Genomic DNA, 18853 nt, shown 5'->3' with positions numbered 1-18853 from the left:
TGACAAACTAAAACAATACCCTTTTCAAACCACCTCTCCAAAAAGATACTCTTGCATTTATACAAAATATATCTATTGTTCCAAATAAAATAACGTTGTGGTGAAAAATTGTGCTTGTAGATCAGTTTCCACGCCAACAAGGCTTGAGCATGAAAAGCAGAGAGCTTCACTGGTAATCAGCTGGTGTTGTGTTACAATCAGTTTCAACAATTACTGTGACATCAAAACTCCAACAGAGCACAGGTTGAGCGTCCCCTGCTGGCCCCACTAGCACCACTTACAGCAGCGACCTAGTGTTCCCATATGGTCTTTCATCCAGGTACTAACCAGGCTCAGCCCTGCTTAGGTTCAGTGGGCAACTATGTGTGAGCTGCAGAGAGCTACCTGTGCACTTGAAGTCCATTGCAGAAGCATCCATTCCTGCAGACATTTTAAACTTACCTTCCTTTTCTATGCCTCACTTTATTTTTCAACTAACTTTTTCCAAATGAGCATTGTTTGAACCACAGAGACGGATGCTCAGAGCTAATGCTCAGACATCTGGAGGTGAGCTTGAAGCACTGATGCACAAACATTTCTTGGCGTTCTGGGTGAGGTGGAATCATCTCATGAGTTGTTCACCATGTGCGAAAACGAAATCAGTGAATACATTTCTATAATGCAAATTAGATACAAGAACTCAGTTTACACTTGAAAAATAATTGTGGAACAACAACACTATTTACAGACATTTTTAGACATCACACAGTTTCTTCAGTCTTCTGCCATCAGGCCAGGACCAGCAGACTGTAGGACAGCTTCATCCATCGGGCTGCCAGGAAACTGAACTCTCTCCTAGATCTGCTCCTGATATTTATTTTTTATACTGTGTAAATTTCTAAGAAGGTCGCTGGTTCGAACCTCGGCTCAGTTGATGTTTCTGTGTGGAGTTTGCATGTTCTCCCTGCCTTCGTGTGGGTTTCCTCCAGGTGCTCCGGTTTCTCCCACAGTCCAAAGACATGCGGTACAGGTGAATTGGGTAGGCTAAATTGTCCGTAGTGTATGAGTGTGTGCGTGAATGTGTGTGTGGATGTCTCCAAGAGATGGGTTGCAGCTGGAAGGGCATCCGCTGTGTAAAAACGTGCTGGAAAAGTTGGCGGTTCATTCTGCTGTGGATTAATAAAGAGACTAAGCCAACAAGAAAATGAATGAATGAATGAATGAATAAATGAATGTAAATAAAGGGAAGTGCTGAAAGTGAAAGCGCTGGTCCGCAAAAGTGCTTCTATAGTTTCGTATCTGGTCCACAAATTTCATTCATCTTACATACAGACCTGTGGTTGATTACATTTCACAATAAACAAAACTAAAATACTAAAGTGTAAGAGAAACTTAAATGTTAGTAGTTACTTTTATATGATGTTGGTAAAAAAACACAAGAAAATTCATGCAACAATATTTAATCCATTTATTAAAACTGTAGAATATGCAGACATGATAAAGTTCGTACAAAACGATTCACAACAGCATCAGACTGATAAAGCATGAGCTGGGTGGACGTTTATATCAGGAGCGCATTTGTAATCTATTAGTATCCAGATAAACTGAGGAAGAGGGAAAAGCTTAAAAACAAGTTTGAAAAGGACACCTATTTTACCCCCTTTCAAGATTTGAGATCAGTCTTTATTTCTCCAGAATGTGTCTGTAAAGTTTCAGCTCAGAATATCTATCAGATTATTTATTATACCGTTCTGAATCTGGGATATTTGAGCTGTTAGGACATTATAGGTGTTTTTGTTGCCTGTGCCTTTAATACAAATAAGCTGGTTCTCCTCGCCCACCATCCCCACGTGCCTGTCAGAGCCATAAGGATCTCTATGATAGATGTAGCCTTCATCAAGAACATGACATATACACACTAGGAAGCACTTGACTAGACACATGACAAGATTGACCAATAGAAACATGACACACAAACACTACAGATCACATGGCAGGAAAACAGAACAAAATAAAGTGCAGGACAATAAACTTACAATTATGTAGATAAACAGTACAGTGACAGACAAGACGCCTCGGCCGATGGCATCCCTCAAAGTCACATTCTCATCAGTCTTGATTATTAAACAGAGGTAATTAGATGGCCGCTCCTATACTTGCTCATTCTAAAGCGCAGGTTTCAAATCCAGTTCCTGGAGGGCCGCAGCTCTGCACAGTTTAGCTTTACCTCTAATTAAACACACCTGATCAAACTAATTAAGTGCTTCAGGTTTGTTTGATACCTGCAGGTAAAGCCTAGTTCACACTACAGGATGTTAAACATCAGCAGATCGCTGTGCCGTTCACACTACATGACTTGACTTTGTGTCTTTTAATCTCTGTGGTGTTCACACTACGCAACACTCCGTGAACGATCCACAAGAGGGGGGTCACACACTACATGATTTGACAACAACTCATTCCCCATCAGCTCATTCAAGCTACCAAACCACAGCCAATGAAATTTTGAGGGAGGAGTCGTCAGAAAAAGCTGAACACTATTGGCTGCTTGTGTGCTGATGACATCACTGACAGTGTTTCAAGCTTTGGAGAAAGCATTTAAAAACATCGTCAATCAGCTGATTTATCAGCGCATTAATCACTCATCTGCAGGTTCCAGTGGATAGACAAACAGAGAGTTTTTCATTTTTGTAATTTTATAGCTCTTTGAAATAAAACTAACATATTTATAACACCCTGCCGTTTTCTAACTATCAGTGTATTTCTTCATGACATTGTTATTTTTTTTATTACAAAACAGTAAAGAACTGTGACTTTAAATATGTGTGCATTTTCTTGCCTAGCAACTTCCTGCTAACATAAACAAAACTTTTTGATGGCAAAAACATCAATTTACTTTAGATATCTTTCAAAACAGCAGATTCTGTGCTCTGAAATAGCTCCTGTTTGAAAGTGAAAATGAAAGCCAAGACCTTTAAGTGTTTTAGTATCTTAACTACATATTTATAGGCTGTATTACAAAAAAAAGATTATATTTTAGGGTAATGGTGTTATTAAATATGATGCCAGACATTCAAAGCTTAATTTTAATATCTCAATAATAGCTTTGAATGTAAATATGTTGTGACAGTATGGCGTTTTATATGAGAACGGTCGGAATGAGCAGTATGGTAATTCTAATAGTTACAGAATTCTAGTTCCACTGTTAATATAGCCTACTCTCATGTCTGTGCTAACGCAGAATGAAGCGAGTGCACTGATGCCCATTCTGACCAATCACAGATGTTTCTGCTGAGCTCCTGAACACACAGGCATTCAGCTCATGTTGATATGCTCTCTCATTGGCTGCAGCTCGTCACTACATCTGACCACACGTGGGGTTGAGTCGGCCGACTGCTCTGGAATATTCAGCATGCTGAATGTTGGATTTCCGTCTGCGAGGTGTCGGCGACGCGTCAGCGAGCCTCGTTGATGCGTTGCTCAGTAGTTCACACATAAAGAGCGGCGAGCGCCGAGCACCTGCAGATTTCTTCCCGATCACAGCCCGATCTGTCGGCGAGCTCGTTAACTTCCAAATCGGGCTAAATTCAGGCTTAAAATCCTCTAGTGTGAACCAGGCATAAGTGTGTTTAATTAGGGTTGAAACTAAACTGAGCAGGGCTGCAGCCCTCCAGGAACTGGATTTGACACCTGCTCTAAAGTATCATTCTAAAGTAGACAGTGTCATGTTTAATCAGAGGTCACGGCCATTATTATAAATGTAACCGACTACTGTTCTCTATAATGATTTCAGTTTAGCCAAGCTCATGGCTTCCTATGTACACTTAATTTAGAACAACATTACTTTCAAACAAGGCTCATGCACCCTATCCTGTCTGTTGCCCTGGACGGAAATAACTCCTTTTCCATCTAAGTACACCTGAATCAATATCAAGAGTCAGTCAGATCTCTAAAATACAGTTAGTGTGCCCAATGCTGCATCTCAACTGGACTTCAGCCCATCTACTGACCTGATGCAGGAAACGTGGAAACAAGGATACAGCGTAATCTACTATGAATAATTACAGAGTAAGCAGAATGTGTTCAGACATAACAATGTATTAATCAGGTAAATGTGCATTATGCTAATTATTCAGTCGATTCATAAACAATTAATACAAGACATCAAATTCTCAAAGATAGATCTAAAATCAAAAGTTGCATACCTGGAGCATGAGAGCTCCACACTACTGGCTGATCTGGTTACAGCATCACCCCGAACCTCTTGACACTTTCCCTTAAATAGTCAAACCACGGATCTCCTTCAAGAAGGGGTGTGTGTGGAACAACAAAAGACATCAGGATTTAGTGGCATGTTATATCTGAAGAGTTACTACATATAGGCAACATATGATCATTTGAACATATCCCCCAAGGTCAGGGATGTCCAAAGTCAGCCCTGGAGGGTTGGTGTTCTGCTGACTTTAGCTCCAACTTGCTTCAACACACCTGCCTGGAAGTTTCTAGTATACCTAGCAAGAGCTTGATTAGCTGATACAGGTGTGTTTGATGAGGGTTGGAGCTAAACTCTCCAGGACACAGGCCCTCCAGGACCGAGTGTGGACACCCCTAACCTAGGTAAAGGGGACAGTAGTTCAAAAGATACCTGAAGTTATACATCTATTGTTTTGATTATGTCTATTTCTGAGGGAATGAGACCATTGTACCTGTCGCATTTTTGTACCAGAGACATTTCAAATGATATCAAATATGATAAAGTCACTTGGATTGATTTAGAACATTAAGACTTCAAGATGACCATTCTGTGTGAGATGAATTAAGAGAGGGTGAGTGAACAGAAGGGAGTGCGGGAGATACTCCAAATGTAAATGATGGAGATGAGTGAACTTTCCTACATTCCCACCTGGTCGGGTGTAGACACAATTGTCTCTGTGTTTCCTGCCCATGCTTGTATTGTGAAAGACATCAAATTATCTGTGGTATCTCAACTCTTACAGTCCACACACCGGGATTGAAGCAGCTTCTTTAATAGTTGTACTGGTGATGATTTACAGCGATTTTCTGTCTTAATTCCAAACATGCAGTGATTTATAAACGTATTAAACTGGTAAAACTCATTCTCGAGCTGCAGATGATCACAGAGCGCTGAACAGATCTTTTAATCCCAGTTGCTTTGTGCAGCTCCTGTCTTGCTGATATGATTATGTGCATTACTATGGAGGCATGTTAATACCCGACTGTCAATGAATTCTGTGGGTGAGGAAACTGCACTCCTACGTCATGTTGCGGTGGACCACAGAACGGGAGGGATTTGGGTCCTATTTTAACATCAGGAATTTTTTTTAAAAAGTGACTTATTGTGTTTCTATCACATCAATATGACTGGAGAAACAATGAATAATATTGCTAATATTCATATTCATGCTTAGGAAATCACACAACTATATTTTTCGCTTTTCAGTTTTTCAACTTCTTGTTGTAGTTTTTTTATGTCATCCTCTTTCTCTTGTTGGAGGTGTTTATATTCTCGTTTCAGTGATTCCTGTTCTTTCTCCTGTTCTTTAAGCTTGAGTTCATACTCCAGAATTTGCTTCAGTTTTTTTTCTGTCAACTCAATCTCTTCTGCTTGTTTTCTGGCTTTGTCTTCATATTTCTTCTTCATCTCTTTCATTTCCACTTCAGATGCTTTGTCCACTTTTTCTCTCTCTTTCTCTTCCATGTGTTTTCTCTCCTTCTGCTCCTCTGCTTCTCTTCTCCTGATCTCCTCTTCTTGCTCTCGTTTCAGATCTTCAATCATTTTCTTCCATCTCTTTCTCTCTTTATCTCGTCTCTCTTCATCTTCTTGTTTTCTTCTCTCCCACTCCTCTTTTCTCTCTCTCTCCAGTCGTTCATAATGTCTCTTTGTCTCCTGTCTCTTTTCCTCATATTCTCTCTCCTTTTCTTCTCTTTCTCTTCTCTGTTTCTGCCTCTCCTCCTCCATCTTCTGTCGTTCTTCTTCTCTTTCTCTTTCAAATCTCTTTCTCATTTTCTCCAGTTCTTCTTGTTTTTCTCTCAGTTGTTCTTCGTGTTTCTCTTTTATTTTTCTTTCTTCTTCCTCTCGTTCTCGCAACCTTCTCTTCATCTCATCCTCCCATTCTCTCTGCTGTCGTTTAATTTCCTCTTGAATCTCTTTTCTTTCATTTTCAGCTTCTTTTATTTTTCTTTTCCATCTCTGTCTTTCCTCCTCTTCTTCTTCATTTCTTCTTTTCTTCTCCAAACCCCTCAGTTTTGTTTCTTCTTCATGTCTCATCTTTAATTCTTCTATAATTCTCTCTTGTTCATTTCTCATCTTGTCTTTGTCTTGTCTGTATTTCTCTTCTCTCTTTCTGTCTTCTTCTTCTCTTTCTTTCTGCTGTTGTTCATACTGTGATCTCTGATTTTCTATCTCTCTCTTCATTTCTTCTATTCTCTGATCATATTCAGCTCTTTGCTGTTTTTCCTCTTCTAACCGTTTCTGGTTTTCAATCTCTCTTTTCTTCTGATCTGTTTTCTCCTTCTCTTCAAACTCTTTTCTTAGTTTTTCTTCTTTTAGCTTCAGTTGATTCTCCATTTTCCTCTTCTCTTCTTCTGCTCTTTGTTTCTCTTCCTCGAGTCTCTTCATCATGTCCTTCATCTCCATCTCATATTTGTCTTGTAACTCTTCTTTCTGTTTCTGAATCTCTCTTTCTCTCTCTTTCATGATTTCCTCCATCTTCTTCTTAATGGACATCTCTGCCTCCTCAAACATGTCATTAGTGAAGTATCCACCCTGATTATTATTTCTCACCTCATGGATCATGTCTAACAGCTTCATCACTTGAGTTTTGTCTTGTTTTTCTCTGTTATTGAAAGCCAGGAATCTGTTCCCACAATCTCTGATCAGTTTCTGGAGTTCTGCAGATTTGCTTCTCTTCATGTAATCCTCTATAGATTGATATTTGAGATTGTCTCCTCTGGTGAACAGAACAATGCTGAACTGAGCAGCTTTTGGACCAAAGATCTTCTTAATCAGGTCTATAGTTTCTGTCTCCTCTTTGGTAAACTTTCCCAAAGTCAACACAATGACAAACACATGAGGTCCAGGAGCTGATAGCGAAACACATTTCATTATTTCTTCCACCACTTGATCATTTGTCAGTGTTGTGTCGAAGAGTCCTGGAGTATCAACAACAGCTACTGATCGACCATCAACTTCTCCAACTCCTTTCTTGCAGACATTCATCACTGAATCTGTGTTTAATTGGCTGGGAAACTCTTCTCTTTGTAGAATAGTGTTTCCGGTTGTACTTTTTCCACTTCCTGTTCTCCCGATCAGCACAATCCTCAGACACTCGAGATAAACTGTGTGAAGAAAACATTAATTAATCAAAACATTTATTTTACTTGTTTGAACATTCATATTTTTAAATACAATTAATAGCAACAGTTTAGTAAGAGTTAGATCACCTAGATCAGGCGTGTCCAAAGTCGGTGCTGGAGGGCCGGTATCTTGCTGATCTTAGCTCCAACTTGCTTCAACACACATACCTGGAAGTTTCTAGTATACCTAGCAAGATTAGCTTGATTAGCTTATTCAGGTTTGTTCGGTTAGGGTTGGAGCTAAAATCTCCAGGACACCAGCCCTCCAGAACTGAGTGTGGACACTCCTGACCGAGACGTAACGCCACTCCAGCAGAGGGAGCTCTCGCCCGACTACTGACTCAGCTCTGCTCCCTCTGCCCTTACTTCCTGTTTGTGCTGTATTTCAGTGAGAACTCAGGTCATGTTACTTTGCGAAATATTGCCAGTTTACCTGCCTTACCAAGCATTGTTCCAAGTGACTCACATGACTGCTAACCTGTGTATGACCCTGTTTGTCCTGATCAAGTACGTTCTTTGTCTTTTCCCTTTTTATCTGCGTTGGACTGTTTGTTACTGCCTTGATTGTTTGCCTGCTTTATAACCAAATCGTCTGAATTAGCCCTTGTGTATGTCGAATGGTTTGGACTACTTACATGTTGCCAACTCTCTGCCTGTTTACATGTTGATGTGTCTGCACTAAATATCTGCATATGGATTCTCACACTGTCTCTGTATCCTCGTTACAGAATACTTTGCCAATCATGAATCCAGCGGAGGACTCAAACCTGCAAGCTACAGTCGCATACCAGGGTGAAGTTTTAAAGGGCTGTCAACAGCAAATGATGCAGCTGTAGTTGATAGACAAGCATCTGATGCACTTCATTGTCTCCAACCATGGCAAAGATGGTAAGTTTTGCTATTTCTGAGAAGTTTAAGGGCACCGCTGAACAATATAAAGGCTTTCATTATGAAGTAAAAATTTATATGGAGCACCAGGAAGAGAAATTTGAGTCTGAATAGAAAATGTGCATTTCTGATGACACTGTTGACTGGGAGAGCTATTGACTGGGCTGCAGCAGTTTAGGATTAGGACACTTGGATCAAAACTTTATTGGAGTATTCCATGAAACAGATCCATTGTTGAATACCAAGCTGGGGGAAAAGGAGTTTCCACCCAATAATTAAATCTCATGCAAGGAAACAGAATTGCTGCTGATTATGCAATTGAGTTTAGAAAGATGGAAGAGTGGATGGAATGATGTGGCTTTAAAAGCTATGCTTCTTCGCAGTCTGAATGTGGATCTTCAAATGGAGCTGGCTTGTAAAGGCGATGAGTTGTCTTTCCCTGAATTTGTCAAGTTAACCATTAAATTAGCCAACCTCATGAGACAAGCATTCCAACGTCAAAATAGCAGTCAATTTATGCATTCAGTTGAATTTTCAATCAAGAAAATTCTGTGCTACTGAACACTTCATGTTTGTCCGAAGAAGAGAGAAGGACGATGCCACTTCAAGCTATGTTTTTACTGTGGCGAAGCAGGTCATCAAAGTTTTGAATGCCCACAGAAAACATGCAATCCAGCCGGTGTAAATATTGGGCACTTCTCCCTACTCAGTAATAAATCATTCACATTACCATTCACCCTTCAAATTAATGCTGTCTGTTTTTAGTTAATAGCGATGATTGATTCAGAAGCTGCATTAAATATTATAAGTAAACATTTGATTGACAAATATGATAACCCCACTCAAGCTTGCATTCCACCTATCAAAATCAAGTCCACTGATGATACTTTTATTGGAAGCAGAATTACTCGTCATACACAAACTCTCACTCTTTACGTAGGAGCTCTGCACCAAGAATCCATTACCTTCTATGTTGTTGATTCCTCCAAGTATGAAGTAGTCCTGGGACATCCTTGGCTGTATTTCCATGATCCAAAAATTTCATGGCACTCTAAAGAATTGACTCAGTGGTCCCCATTCTGTCTAGAGAGGTGTATCTAGATAAAACCCCATCCATGTCTGACAACTAGCATTGAGAGTCCAAAGACGCATAAAGTGGTGGTCATACTCAAGTGTTAAAGAGACTTATCAGAAGTGTTCAGCAAGGCTAAAGCTATTCAACTTCCTCTACACCGACCCTGAGACTGCCTAATTGATTTGCTTCCTATTGCTATACCACCCAAGAATCAGGTTTACCCTCTCTCTCACATACACAAAAAGCAAATGGATGAGTGGATGATTCAGGTCTAATCCATCTACATCACAAGCTGCAGCAGGGTTCTTCTTTGTGGAAAAGAATGCATTGATTACAGTGGTCTGAATAATATCCCTGTTAAATTATCCTCTCCCATTAGCCCCCTTTGCCTTAGAACAACTACGTGAAGTCACTATCTACATCAAGCTTGAACTATGAAGTGCATACAATTTGATAAGAATTTGTGAGGGAGACGAATGGAAAACTGCATTTTCATCACCAGGGCGCACTTTGAATATTAGGCCATGGCATATGGACTGGCAAATGCTCCAGCAGTCTTTTAATCCTTCATCAATGAGATTTTTAAGGATCTGATTAACAAGTACGTGGTCTCCTACATTTTTAATCATGACAGGGTCGTGCTTTCAAGATTACAGGACGACCAATTGTATGTCAAAGCAGAAAAGTGTGAATTCCATGTTAAACAGAACTCATTCTTAGGCTACCACATCAGTAACAATGAAGTACAAATGGATGAACTCAAGGTCCAAGCAGTCACGGAATGGCCAGTTCCCACCACAGTCAAAGAACTTCAGAGATACATGGGGTTCGCAAACTTCTACAGGAGGTTCATGCGAAATTACAGTTTGGTAGCTTCTCCCATAACTTCACTACTGAGAGAAAAACCTAAGAAATTGTAATGGACTGATGAAGCTAACCAGGCATTCATTAAGTTAAATGAAAGATTCACCACAGCCCCCATATTGAAACATCCTGACCCCAACTCACCGTCCAATTTGGAGGTTGATACCTCAGATCTAGGAATCAGAGCAGTACTGTCACAGAGGCATGGAACACCAGGTAAAGTGCCCCCATGTGCGTTCTTTTCTAGAAAGCTAACCACAGCAGAGCACAACTATGGTGTGGGCAATAAGGAGCTACTTTCAATGAAGAAGGCTATTTCAGAATGGACACTGGCTAGAGGGAGCCATTTATCTATTCTAAGTCATCACAGACCATAAAAATCTGGAGTATATTAAAAGTGCAAAACGCGTAAACCCCAGACAATGCCCAATGGGCCATGTTCTTTACCAGGTTCCAGTTCACAGTCACGTATAGACCAGGAAGTAAAAACTGCAAAGCAGATGATCTCTCTTGCCATCATGACTCTCCCATTGATAATAACAACACCCACAAATCCATACTTCCCCTGTTGTGGTATTTCCTCTGGTGTCATGGGACATAATGGAGGAAATTCAATGGGAACAACAATATGAAGTTCCACCCCCACAACATCCATCCAACAAGCACTACATACCAGCTAACTTACATGAACAAGTCATGCAATGGGTCCATACGTCCATATATGCAGGTCATCCAGGTATTTCACGAACAATCCATATAGTGCAGAATTCATTCTGGTGGCCATTGATGAGTAAAGATATAACCAATTACGTCAAGTCATGCCAAGTCTGGGCCCAGTCGAAAACAACCAAAGAATTACCGTCAGGTCTCCTCAAACAGTTACCTATTCAACAGCGACCCTGATCTGTCCATAGATTTTATCACTGACCTACCTCCATTAAGTAACTCCACTTCACTATTCAAGTAATCATCGATTGTTTCTTTAAGTGATGCCATCTGGTCCCCTTACCAAGTTTACCCAGAGCCATGGAAACTGCTCAAGCCTTGTCCCAGCATGTAATTAGAGCCTATGGATTACCAGAATATATCGTCAGTGATAGGGGCACGCAATTCAACTCACAGGTTTGGAGAGCCTTCTGCCAGCAGCTGGACATAAATGTGAGACTTACGTCTGGATATCATCCCAATGCTAATGGACTAGTCGAACGTCTTAACCAGGAAATAGGCAGATATCTCAGCACTTACTGCAGTAGGAAACAACATTGTTGGTCTAAGTTCCTACCATGGGCTGAATACGCACAGAACTCATTAACTCACTCCTCAAACATACTTACCCCCTTCCAGTGAGTCTTAGAATTCCAGCCTCCATTGTTTCCATGGTCTGGTGAGCTTTCTGCAGTTCCAGGAGTCGATGAATGGATTTGGCTTAGTGAGAGCATGTGGGACAGTGCTCATGTCCGTCTCCAATGGGCTGTGAGAACACCGGAGTTCCAGGCCAACCGATAACATTGTCCACAACCCTCCCTACTAACCAGAACAGCGGGTCTGGGTCTCTACAAAGGATATCAAGCTATGGCTAACCAGCAAAAAGCTTAGTCCAAGGTATATTGGTCCTTTTAAGATTTTAAAGAGAATTAATCAGGTGACTTAGCAGTTAGAGCTCTCTGCTAACTACCGTATATTTCCTTCGTTCCATGTATTCCTGCTCAAACCGCCCATGTGTATATCGAATGGTTTGGACTGCTTACATGTTGCCGACTCTCTGCCTGTTTACACGTTCATTTCTCTGAGTAAGACCCTTAATAAACATCCACATATGGATTCTCTCACTGTCTTAGCTTCCTCGATACACTAGACCAGTGGTTCCTAAATCAGATGTTGACACGGGTGCTTACAGTTTTCTGTCAAATTTATTTTTCATTATTTTTTGTGTCCTTAAGAACAAGTAATAAATAAAACAGTGGGTGTTTTACTGTGTTTGAATACAGTGGACAGCAGATTCACAAACACATTAAAATTATCCACACTCTACTGCTCAGACATTTTTCTATATAGGTATTTTAATCATGATTTAATTATCAATCTGTTTAATATTCAAATTAAATGCAAAGAATAACAATGTTGTATGTGACTCTTAAAATAGTTTTAAAATGGTTTTGTTTGATTATTAAGATATATATATATATATATATATATATATATATATATATATATATATATATATACATATTAGTCATCTATTATAAAGCCCATATTACTTACGTTTCTCCTTTTCTTCTCGTTCTCTCTTTATTTTGTCACGCATCTCCCTCTCTTTCTTCTCTTTCAAAAGTTTTTTGTTTTGTTCTTCTCTTTCCATTTGTTCTCTTTTTTTCCACATTTCCTTTGTTTCATGTCTAAACGTCATCGTTTCTCGTCTTATCTTTTGCATCTTTCTCTCTTTCTCCTGATTCTGTTGTTCTTCCTCCATCATCATTTTCATTCTCTTTTTCTCTTCTTCTAGTTTCTTCATCTCTCCTTCTTTTTCTCTGACTCTGTCCATCAGGATCTGTTGTTCTTTATCCAGGGAATTAATTTTCTTCTTCATCTCTTCGTATTTCACCAGTTTTTCCATTAGCGCCTCCAGGAATGTCTCTGTGGAGTAAACACCTCCTCTGTTTTCCTCCAGCATCTGCTCAATGTTCTCCATCAATGTGGACACTTGTGTTTCAGGACTGAAGTGATGATGTCTTCCTCCAAAACTCTGAATGACAGCCTGTGTTTCTTCATTGAGTTCTGCTGTCTGATGCTCTGAGTTCTGCATGATGAGGATCATGATGTGTTTGTTGATTCTGGAGCTGAAGATCTTCTGGATCTCCTCCATTTCTGCTTTATCTTCATCAGTCAGTGGAGCATCAGGAATAATGAGGAGGAAAGCATGAACTCCAGGATGACAGCGAGACACACAGCGGAGAGTCTGACGCATCACTTCCTCCTCTGAGAGCCCAGTGTTGAACAGAGCTGGAAGCTCCAGCACATTGATCACGTCTGTCCTCACACTTTCTGATCTTCTGTGTGTGTGTTGCAGGATCAGCTCTGAGATGGAGGATTTCAGTGAGCCGTCGCTCCCGCACACCAACACATTCAGCTTCTCAGAGTCTGAAAGAGAAGAAGAAGATTAAACACCCTTCATCCAGCAGCAGACACATCAGATATGCTCTCACTCACGTGTCTGTGTGTCCCGTTTCTCCACTGTAGAACACTGTGAGTCTCCAGAAATCAGGTGTCGTCCCTCATTGCTCCGCTCGATGTCCTCAAAGGCCTGCAGAAGATGATCAGCAGAGCTGCTTGTCTGAAGACTGACGTGTCTGTTGGAGCACTTCTGGATGATCTTCTGCAGGATCTGATTGGGTTCAGTGGGCTCTTGTGTGCTGAGCACCAGGGTGTGTTGAAGAAGGCGCTCAGAGAAAGAGTCCTGCAGCTTCTCCACACGCTCTTGATCTTCTGCTGAACACTGCTGATGTTGGAGGAGCAGAAGCACCACATGAGGTCCTGGATCAGACAGACTCACGCACTCTCTGACCGTCTGTGTGATCTGATCATCTGAGATGTGTGTGTGGAGCAGCTGAGGACTGTTGATGAGCGTCACGTGTCTGTGCTTCAGTCTTCCTCCGACTCTCTCCACAACATCTGGAGGAGCTTCACTGTCAAACGCTGATCGACCCAAGATCAAGTTCCCCACACGGCTGTTCTCAGACACACTTTTACCCAGAAGAAGAATCCTCAGAGGAGAAGTAAAGCTCACTGAAACACAACAAGAGTCAAATTTATCATTATGACTCAAACATCACCAGTGTTGAGGAAAATTACTTTTAAATGTAATCCATTTGGAGGCAACGCAGTGGTGGAATGGGTAGTGCTGGGTGGTCGCTGCTTCGAGCATCGGCTGGGTCAATTAGAGTTTCTGTGTGGAGTTTGCATGTTCTCCCTGTGTTGGAGTGGGTTTCCTCCAGGTGCTCTGGTTTCCCCCACAAGTCCAAACACCTCAGCACTTACTCTCAGCACTATTTTTCAAGTTATTTACTCACATTAATGCTTGGGGCACATCCGCAGGTGCTGACCCAGATGCTGGCGTTCTCGTGTCTGTATGAATTTGTTAGTTTTAAATAGTTTTATGCCATTTTTATTGTAGTTGCCTGGAAATATCCTGTTTACACTTTTACCCTGTCAGGAAAGTTTAGTGGGTGGGAATGACCTTTTTACAGTGTCTGCTATAAAGTTAATGTTGTTTTTGGTGTGTTTACATAGATGAATATGGCCACCGTGTAAATGCGCAGTATACTTACGATCTTATTGACACATTAGATTATTATGGTATCATAATATATGCCTTCAGTAATGTCCTGAAGATAAATACCAAGAAACAAAGCAACTGGAATCACTACAGCAGTCACCATCGTCTGATCTCATATGCAGCAAGAGATCGGGATGACATAGGATGACGTGTGAAGGTGCTGTAATGCTGTCCCATTTGTTAGGGGTATAATTTGAAGCTGTTCCCCTTCACACTCGGTTTTAAGGGCCAAGGGGAAGGGGTAGGGATACAAAAATAGAATTGGGATTGGGCCTAAGCTTGTGATAAACTTGGGATCTTTATAAACAGCCAGTGTATTTGCCATCAGATATAGATATCACTACAGTTCCATACCAACCCAGGTTCATTCTGAAATCCTAGTCCTGTGGACATTTCTGGAGACCGCGAAATACATCCTGAGAGGTGCGTTTTTTTTTTCAGTTTTTATTTTTGCGAATCCATGAGAGGCGGCTGTGCGCTTTTTCATATCTCAAATGTCTTTGTTCGCGGTTTTCTCGCGTGAACCCATCAGAGGCCGCTGTCAACCGACCATCTGTCTGACTGACTGAATGATTGACTGGCCAATCGGCTGACCCACCCTCCTCCTTCCCTAAACCCAACCAATTTTGCAGATTGACCCACCCACCCACTTACTTCCCTAAAACCAACCAACGATTAACAAAAGCCATCTAGAAAAAGAAAAGCCCTTGTCTGATTTTTACCACGTTTTCGGATTTAACCACATTCTCACCCTGTAATGAACTTGTTCACTTCATTTTTTGGATTTTTATTTTCTGGAACCACTCTTCCGGTCGTCAAAGTCATGATCTACTCCTCTCTGTATCTCAAGTCTGCCAACGTACATGACGAGAAAACTAGACAAACTGGTTTCAGCGGGAAAGCCCTCCACATGGAGGTAAGTAGTCAGCTGGTAAGCGTGAAAAGGTATGGCGTCAAACCGCCGCTTTGCGTTCGCTTAAAAACAGAAATACGGCCATTAAACCTCTACTCCTTTTCAAAGGACATCCTGGGATTTTTAACGACCACAGAGAGTCTGGACCTCAGTTTATCATCTCATCCAAAAGATGGCACTCACTGAGCAGTATAGAGTCCCCGTCGCTATACTGGGGCATTAGGACCCACACAGACTACAGGTTGGGCACCCCTTGCTGGCCTCACTAACACCACTTCCGGCAGGAACCTAGCTTTCCCATGTGGTCTCCCATCCAGGTACTGACCGGGCGCAGCCCTGCTTAGCTTCAGTGGGCGACCATGTGAGAGTTGCAGATAGCTAGCTGCCAGCAACAACAGTACTACTCTTCTAAACAAAGCATTGCATTTTTCTCTATGTTCAGGTCTGCCCCTAGGGAGTCTTCACCTGGCTAATGCCACCTGCTGGACACTCATTGCATCACTGTAAGTATACAAATACTATACATGCACTAGATTAATTATTAAGCATAAATGAAACAATTGTTAAACAGACATTTACAATTAAAACATCCTTGGGGTGTTAGCTTTCTATACACAATCCACAAATATTGTACAAAATTCCCCCTTTCGCGCATGAGCAAGAGAGACTTCTCTAGACAGGCTTGGCGCATGTGCGTTTATTCAGTTCAGCCGTACCCTGCTGAGTATGACAGCACGGAGACTCCGCTACTCTGTTTATACTGCTTAAAGAATCTATCCTTGTGTGGTATCACTGTGCGCATATAAAACTGTAAGTGATTATCGTTCTTATCATTCTAGAAGTATTTATAATGTGTCTGGTATAATCTGGTCTAATTTACCTCAGAAAATCTAGACCCAGTGTACAATCGCGGCAGTGCCCGATAGTTTAATTATTTATTTAATTGTTATCATACGTCTGTTTACTTTCCCTACTTTTAACAGTTTCAGTTTCAATGACGATATTAAGTTTGTTTCATATTGTCATATGAATAGTTATCATGCGGAGCGCACGTGATATTAACACAGGCGCATGCACAAAGTGTAATCTGACACCATTAATAAGTGCCTATAGCAGCTGCGCTGCTCTTTCGAGTTATATTGCATGTACTCCATATATGTATCAGTAAAGATTGTTTAAGAGATTGAATATTGTTTATAATTTTGTATATTTGTCACTTTATACCTTTTATGTATATTTACAATTGATTCCTGGTCTTTGACAGAAACCGCACCATATAATCACACAAAAGTGAATGTCCTCATAAAGAAATAAAGGAAATTGGACATGTTCATTCTGGAGTAGCTACAGTTCTTTCTAACAGAGGATTTAGGCCAGTTGGGTTTTAACCACACAATAGCGTACAGAATATCCCACAAATATGTTCTATTTATCTATCTTCAGCTACAGATACAAGCTTGTTTTTGAGAGACCAAAAATATAATTATGACATGTTGCTTATCAATTTTAAAACTTACTTGTGGGTGACTTATCTTTGCTCTGACTTCTCTTGTAAGCAGAACCAGCAACAACGGCTATAAAACATTAGATTAAAAAAACATGTTAGAAAAGATCAGCACAGGAGTGTTACTACAGGACATCTATATTTTATAACAGTGAAAAAAGTAAACGTGAGGTGAGCATTATTGCTCAAACCATTTAAAGCCATTTCATAGTGGATAATTCTAACATCTTTATTTAAAAACCCACATCTTCATCTTTAGTAGCTGTTTTCTTTTGGTTTGCACATGCGGTGGTGGGTAGTTTTTGACTTTAGGAAATAGCCGGTTTGGATGAATAAACTCTGACCTCTGCTTTCTCTGCCGGACATGTTGATCTTCTGCTTTTTCTTCAGTCTTCAGGCCATCGTCTTTCTCTTTAACTCTTGATGTTTATCACCCTGTCGGAGATTACACAGATTATACTATGCAAGTTATAGCCTATTGATTTGTAACTTTTTAATACTGTTATTCAAATATATTACAAATGTTCGAGTGTTGGTGTAGTCTATATGAACATCTATTTAAACTTATTTACCCTGTACATATGCGGTTTAGTGATTAAATCAAATGAGCCTATTTATAGCAAAAGTGAACATGTTTAATGAAAAGAGCACAACAAAGTTCAACAGGAGCTATAAAAGCTTTACTTTAACATTTCTTTAAAACAAGCTGACACTGCACATTCAGATTTAGTTCATAGAATACATTCAATGTTTTGTTTTTGGTTATCAAACACACCTGAAAATAAAACTACACAAATGTGCAGCTTGATTACAACTACACACTGAATACATCCAAAATAAACAATTCTTCCGAGCATCGCAGTTACATATGTACAGTAGTATATTTACATATTTTACATAATGATTGAATTTAAAACAAACATCATACCGTGTGTGTTGAAGATTCTTTTCCTTCTTGAAAACTGGAAAAACCTGTATTTTGGAAGAGCTTTTGTGACGCCACAAGACATTCTTTACCTGTGCCTCTGTTTTCTTCTTTTTATGCTATTTTAATGGCGGGTAACACTAACCCTTTGGCCAGGGGTTTTCAAACTGTGGGGCGCACCCCACCAAGGGGGCACAAGACATTGAGGGGTGCGCTCGAGTAAATTATGATGACGATTTTCATGCATTCACTAGAGTGATTAGTGATTAGTGTTAGCTACACATCTAACTCTCAGGCTCCTGTAGAGTTTATGCGTTCCAGTAAAATATACACAAATAAAATGGAGCGGCTGCTTTTTAAATTGAATGACGGTGAATGAAAGTCAAACCGGTGAGCCATCTGACAAAAAACATGAAATCCCCCGTTTCAGCACGGCGTTTTCACACCTCTAGTTTGGAAAAAGTCAAGAGAGTGGGTGTGTCTTCAGGTACAAACAGTCTTGGAAGCTGTCATGCATATTAATGAAGTTGCATCGCATACAAAATAGAGCATGATGATTGGTTTGTACCAAGTCTTAGGGCTCTATTTTGACGGTCCATGCGCAGAGCGCAAAACGCAGGGCACAAATGCTTTCAGGGCGTGTCAGAACGCATTTTTGCTAATTTAAGGACAGGAAAATCTGCTTTGCGCCGTGGCACATGGTCTAAAAGGATTGAGTTTATTTTCTTAATGAGTTATAGGTGTGTTCTGGGAATAAACCAATTAGAGTCTCATCTCCCATTCCCTTTAAGGCTGCGTCGCGCCATAAGCGCATTCGCTATTTACAGGACGCAAAGTAAGTCTAAGTGGAAAATCTGAGCATTTCACAAGCAAACAGTTAAACAGAGCATCTACTGCGCGAGAATGAGAGATAATGGATCTACTTTCACTTTCGCTCTTGGATAGGCAAACCTTTACGCACAGACATCAATTAGTCTATAAATAATTAATTGCGT

At 40.5% G+C, this 18853-nt stretch overlaps 1 protein-coding gene across 4 annotated transcripts; it reads right to left on the bottom strand.

Moving 5' to 3' along the window:
* Nucleotides 1-4779: 4779 nt before the first annotated feature.
* On the bottom strand, nt 4780-17914 carry LOC110438610 (GTPase IMAP family member 8). 4 transcript variants are annotated; one of them, XM_087243521.1, is made up of 6 exons: nt 17862-17914; nt 17278-17368; nt 16947-17003; nt 13391-13966; nt 12410-13321; nt 4780-7338 (listed from the first exon to the last, which is right to left on the bottom strand). In XM_087243521.1, the coding sequence occupies exon 6, from the start codon at nt 7217-7219 to the stop codon at nt 5405-5407; it is 1815 nt and encodes a 604-aa protein (XP_087099647.1). In that variant the 5' UTR covers nt 7220-7338; nt 12410-13321; nt 13391-13966; nt 16947-17003; nt 17278-17368; nt 17862-17914; the 3' UTR covers nt 4780-5404. The 4 variants fall into 4 exon arrangements, with proteins under 4 accessions (XP_087099647.1, XP_087099646.1, XP_087099645.1 ...); XM_087243520.1 differs by having other exon boundaries at nt 4786-7338; nt 12446-13321; nt 17822-17914; XM_087243519.1 differs by having other exon boundaries at nt 4786-7338; nt 12446-13321.
* Nucleotides 17915-18853: the final 939 nt, after the last annotated feature.

This window comes from Danio rerio, chromosome 3 (genome assembly GCF_052040795.2).
Source record: "Danio rerio strain M-AB ecotype USA chromosome 3, GRCz13ab, whole genome shotgun sequence".
Taxonomy (NCBI): domain Eukaryota; kingdom Metazoa; phylum Chordata; class Actinopteri; order Cypriniformes; family Danionidae; genus Danio; species Danio rerio.
This window is presented reverse-complemented; position numbering and strand designations above follow the sequence as displayed.

What these genes read in the sequence shown, in the direction of transcription:
- LOC110438610 (XM_087243520.1), bottom strand. Translation starts at nt 17,299, where the DNA reads ATGTCCGGCAGAGAAAGCAGAG. An exon ending in CAAAGATAAGTCACCCACAA is followed by an intron (nt 13,967 to 16,946) that starts GTAAGTTTTAAA and finishes GTTGTGTTTCAG; the next exon opens with TGAGCTTTACTTCTCCTCTG. An exon ending in ACGAGAAGAAAAGGAGAAAC is followed by an intron (nt 7,339 to 12,445) that starts GTAAGTAATATG and finishes TTCTTCACACAG; the next exon opens with TTTATCTCGAGTGTCTGAGG.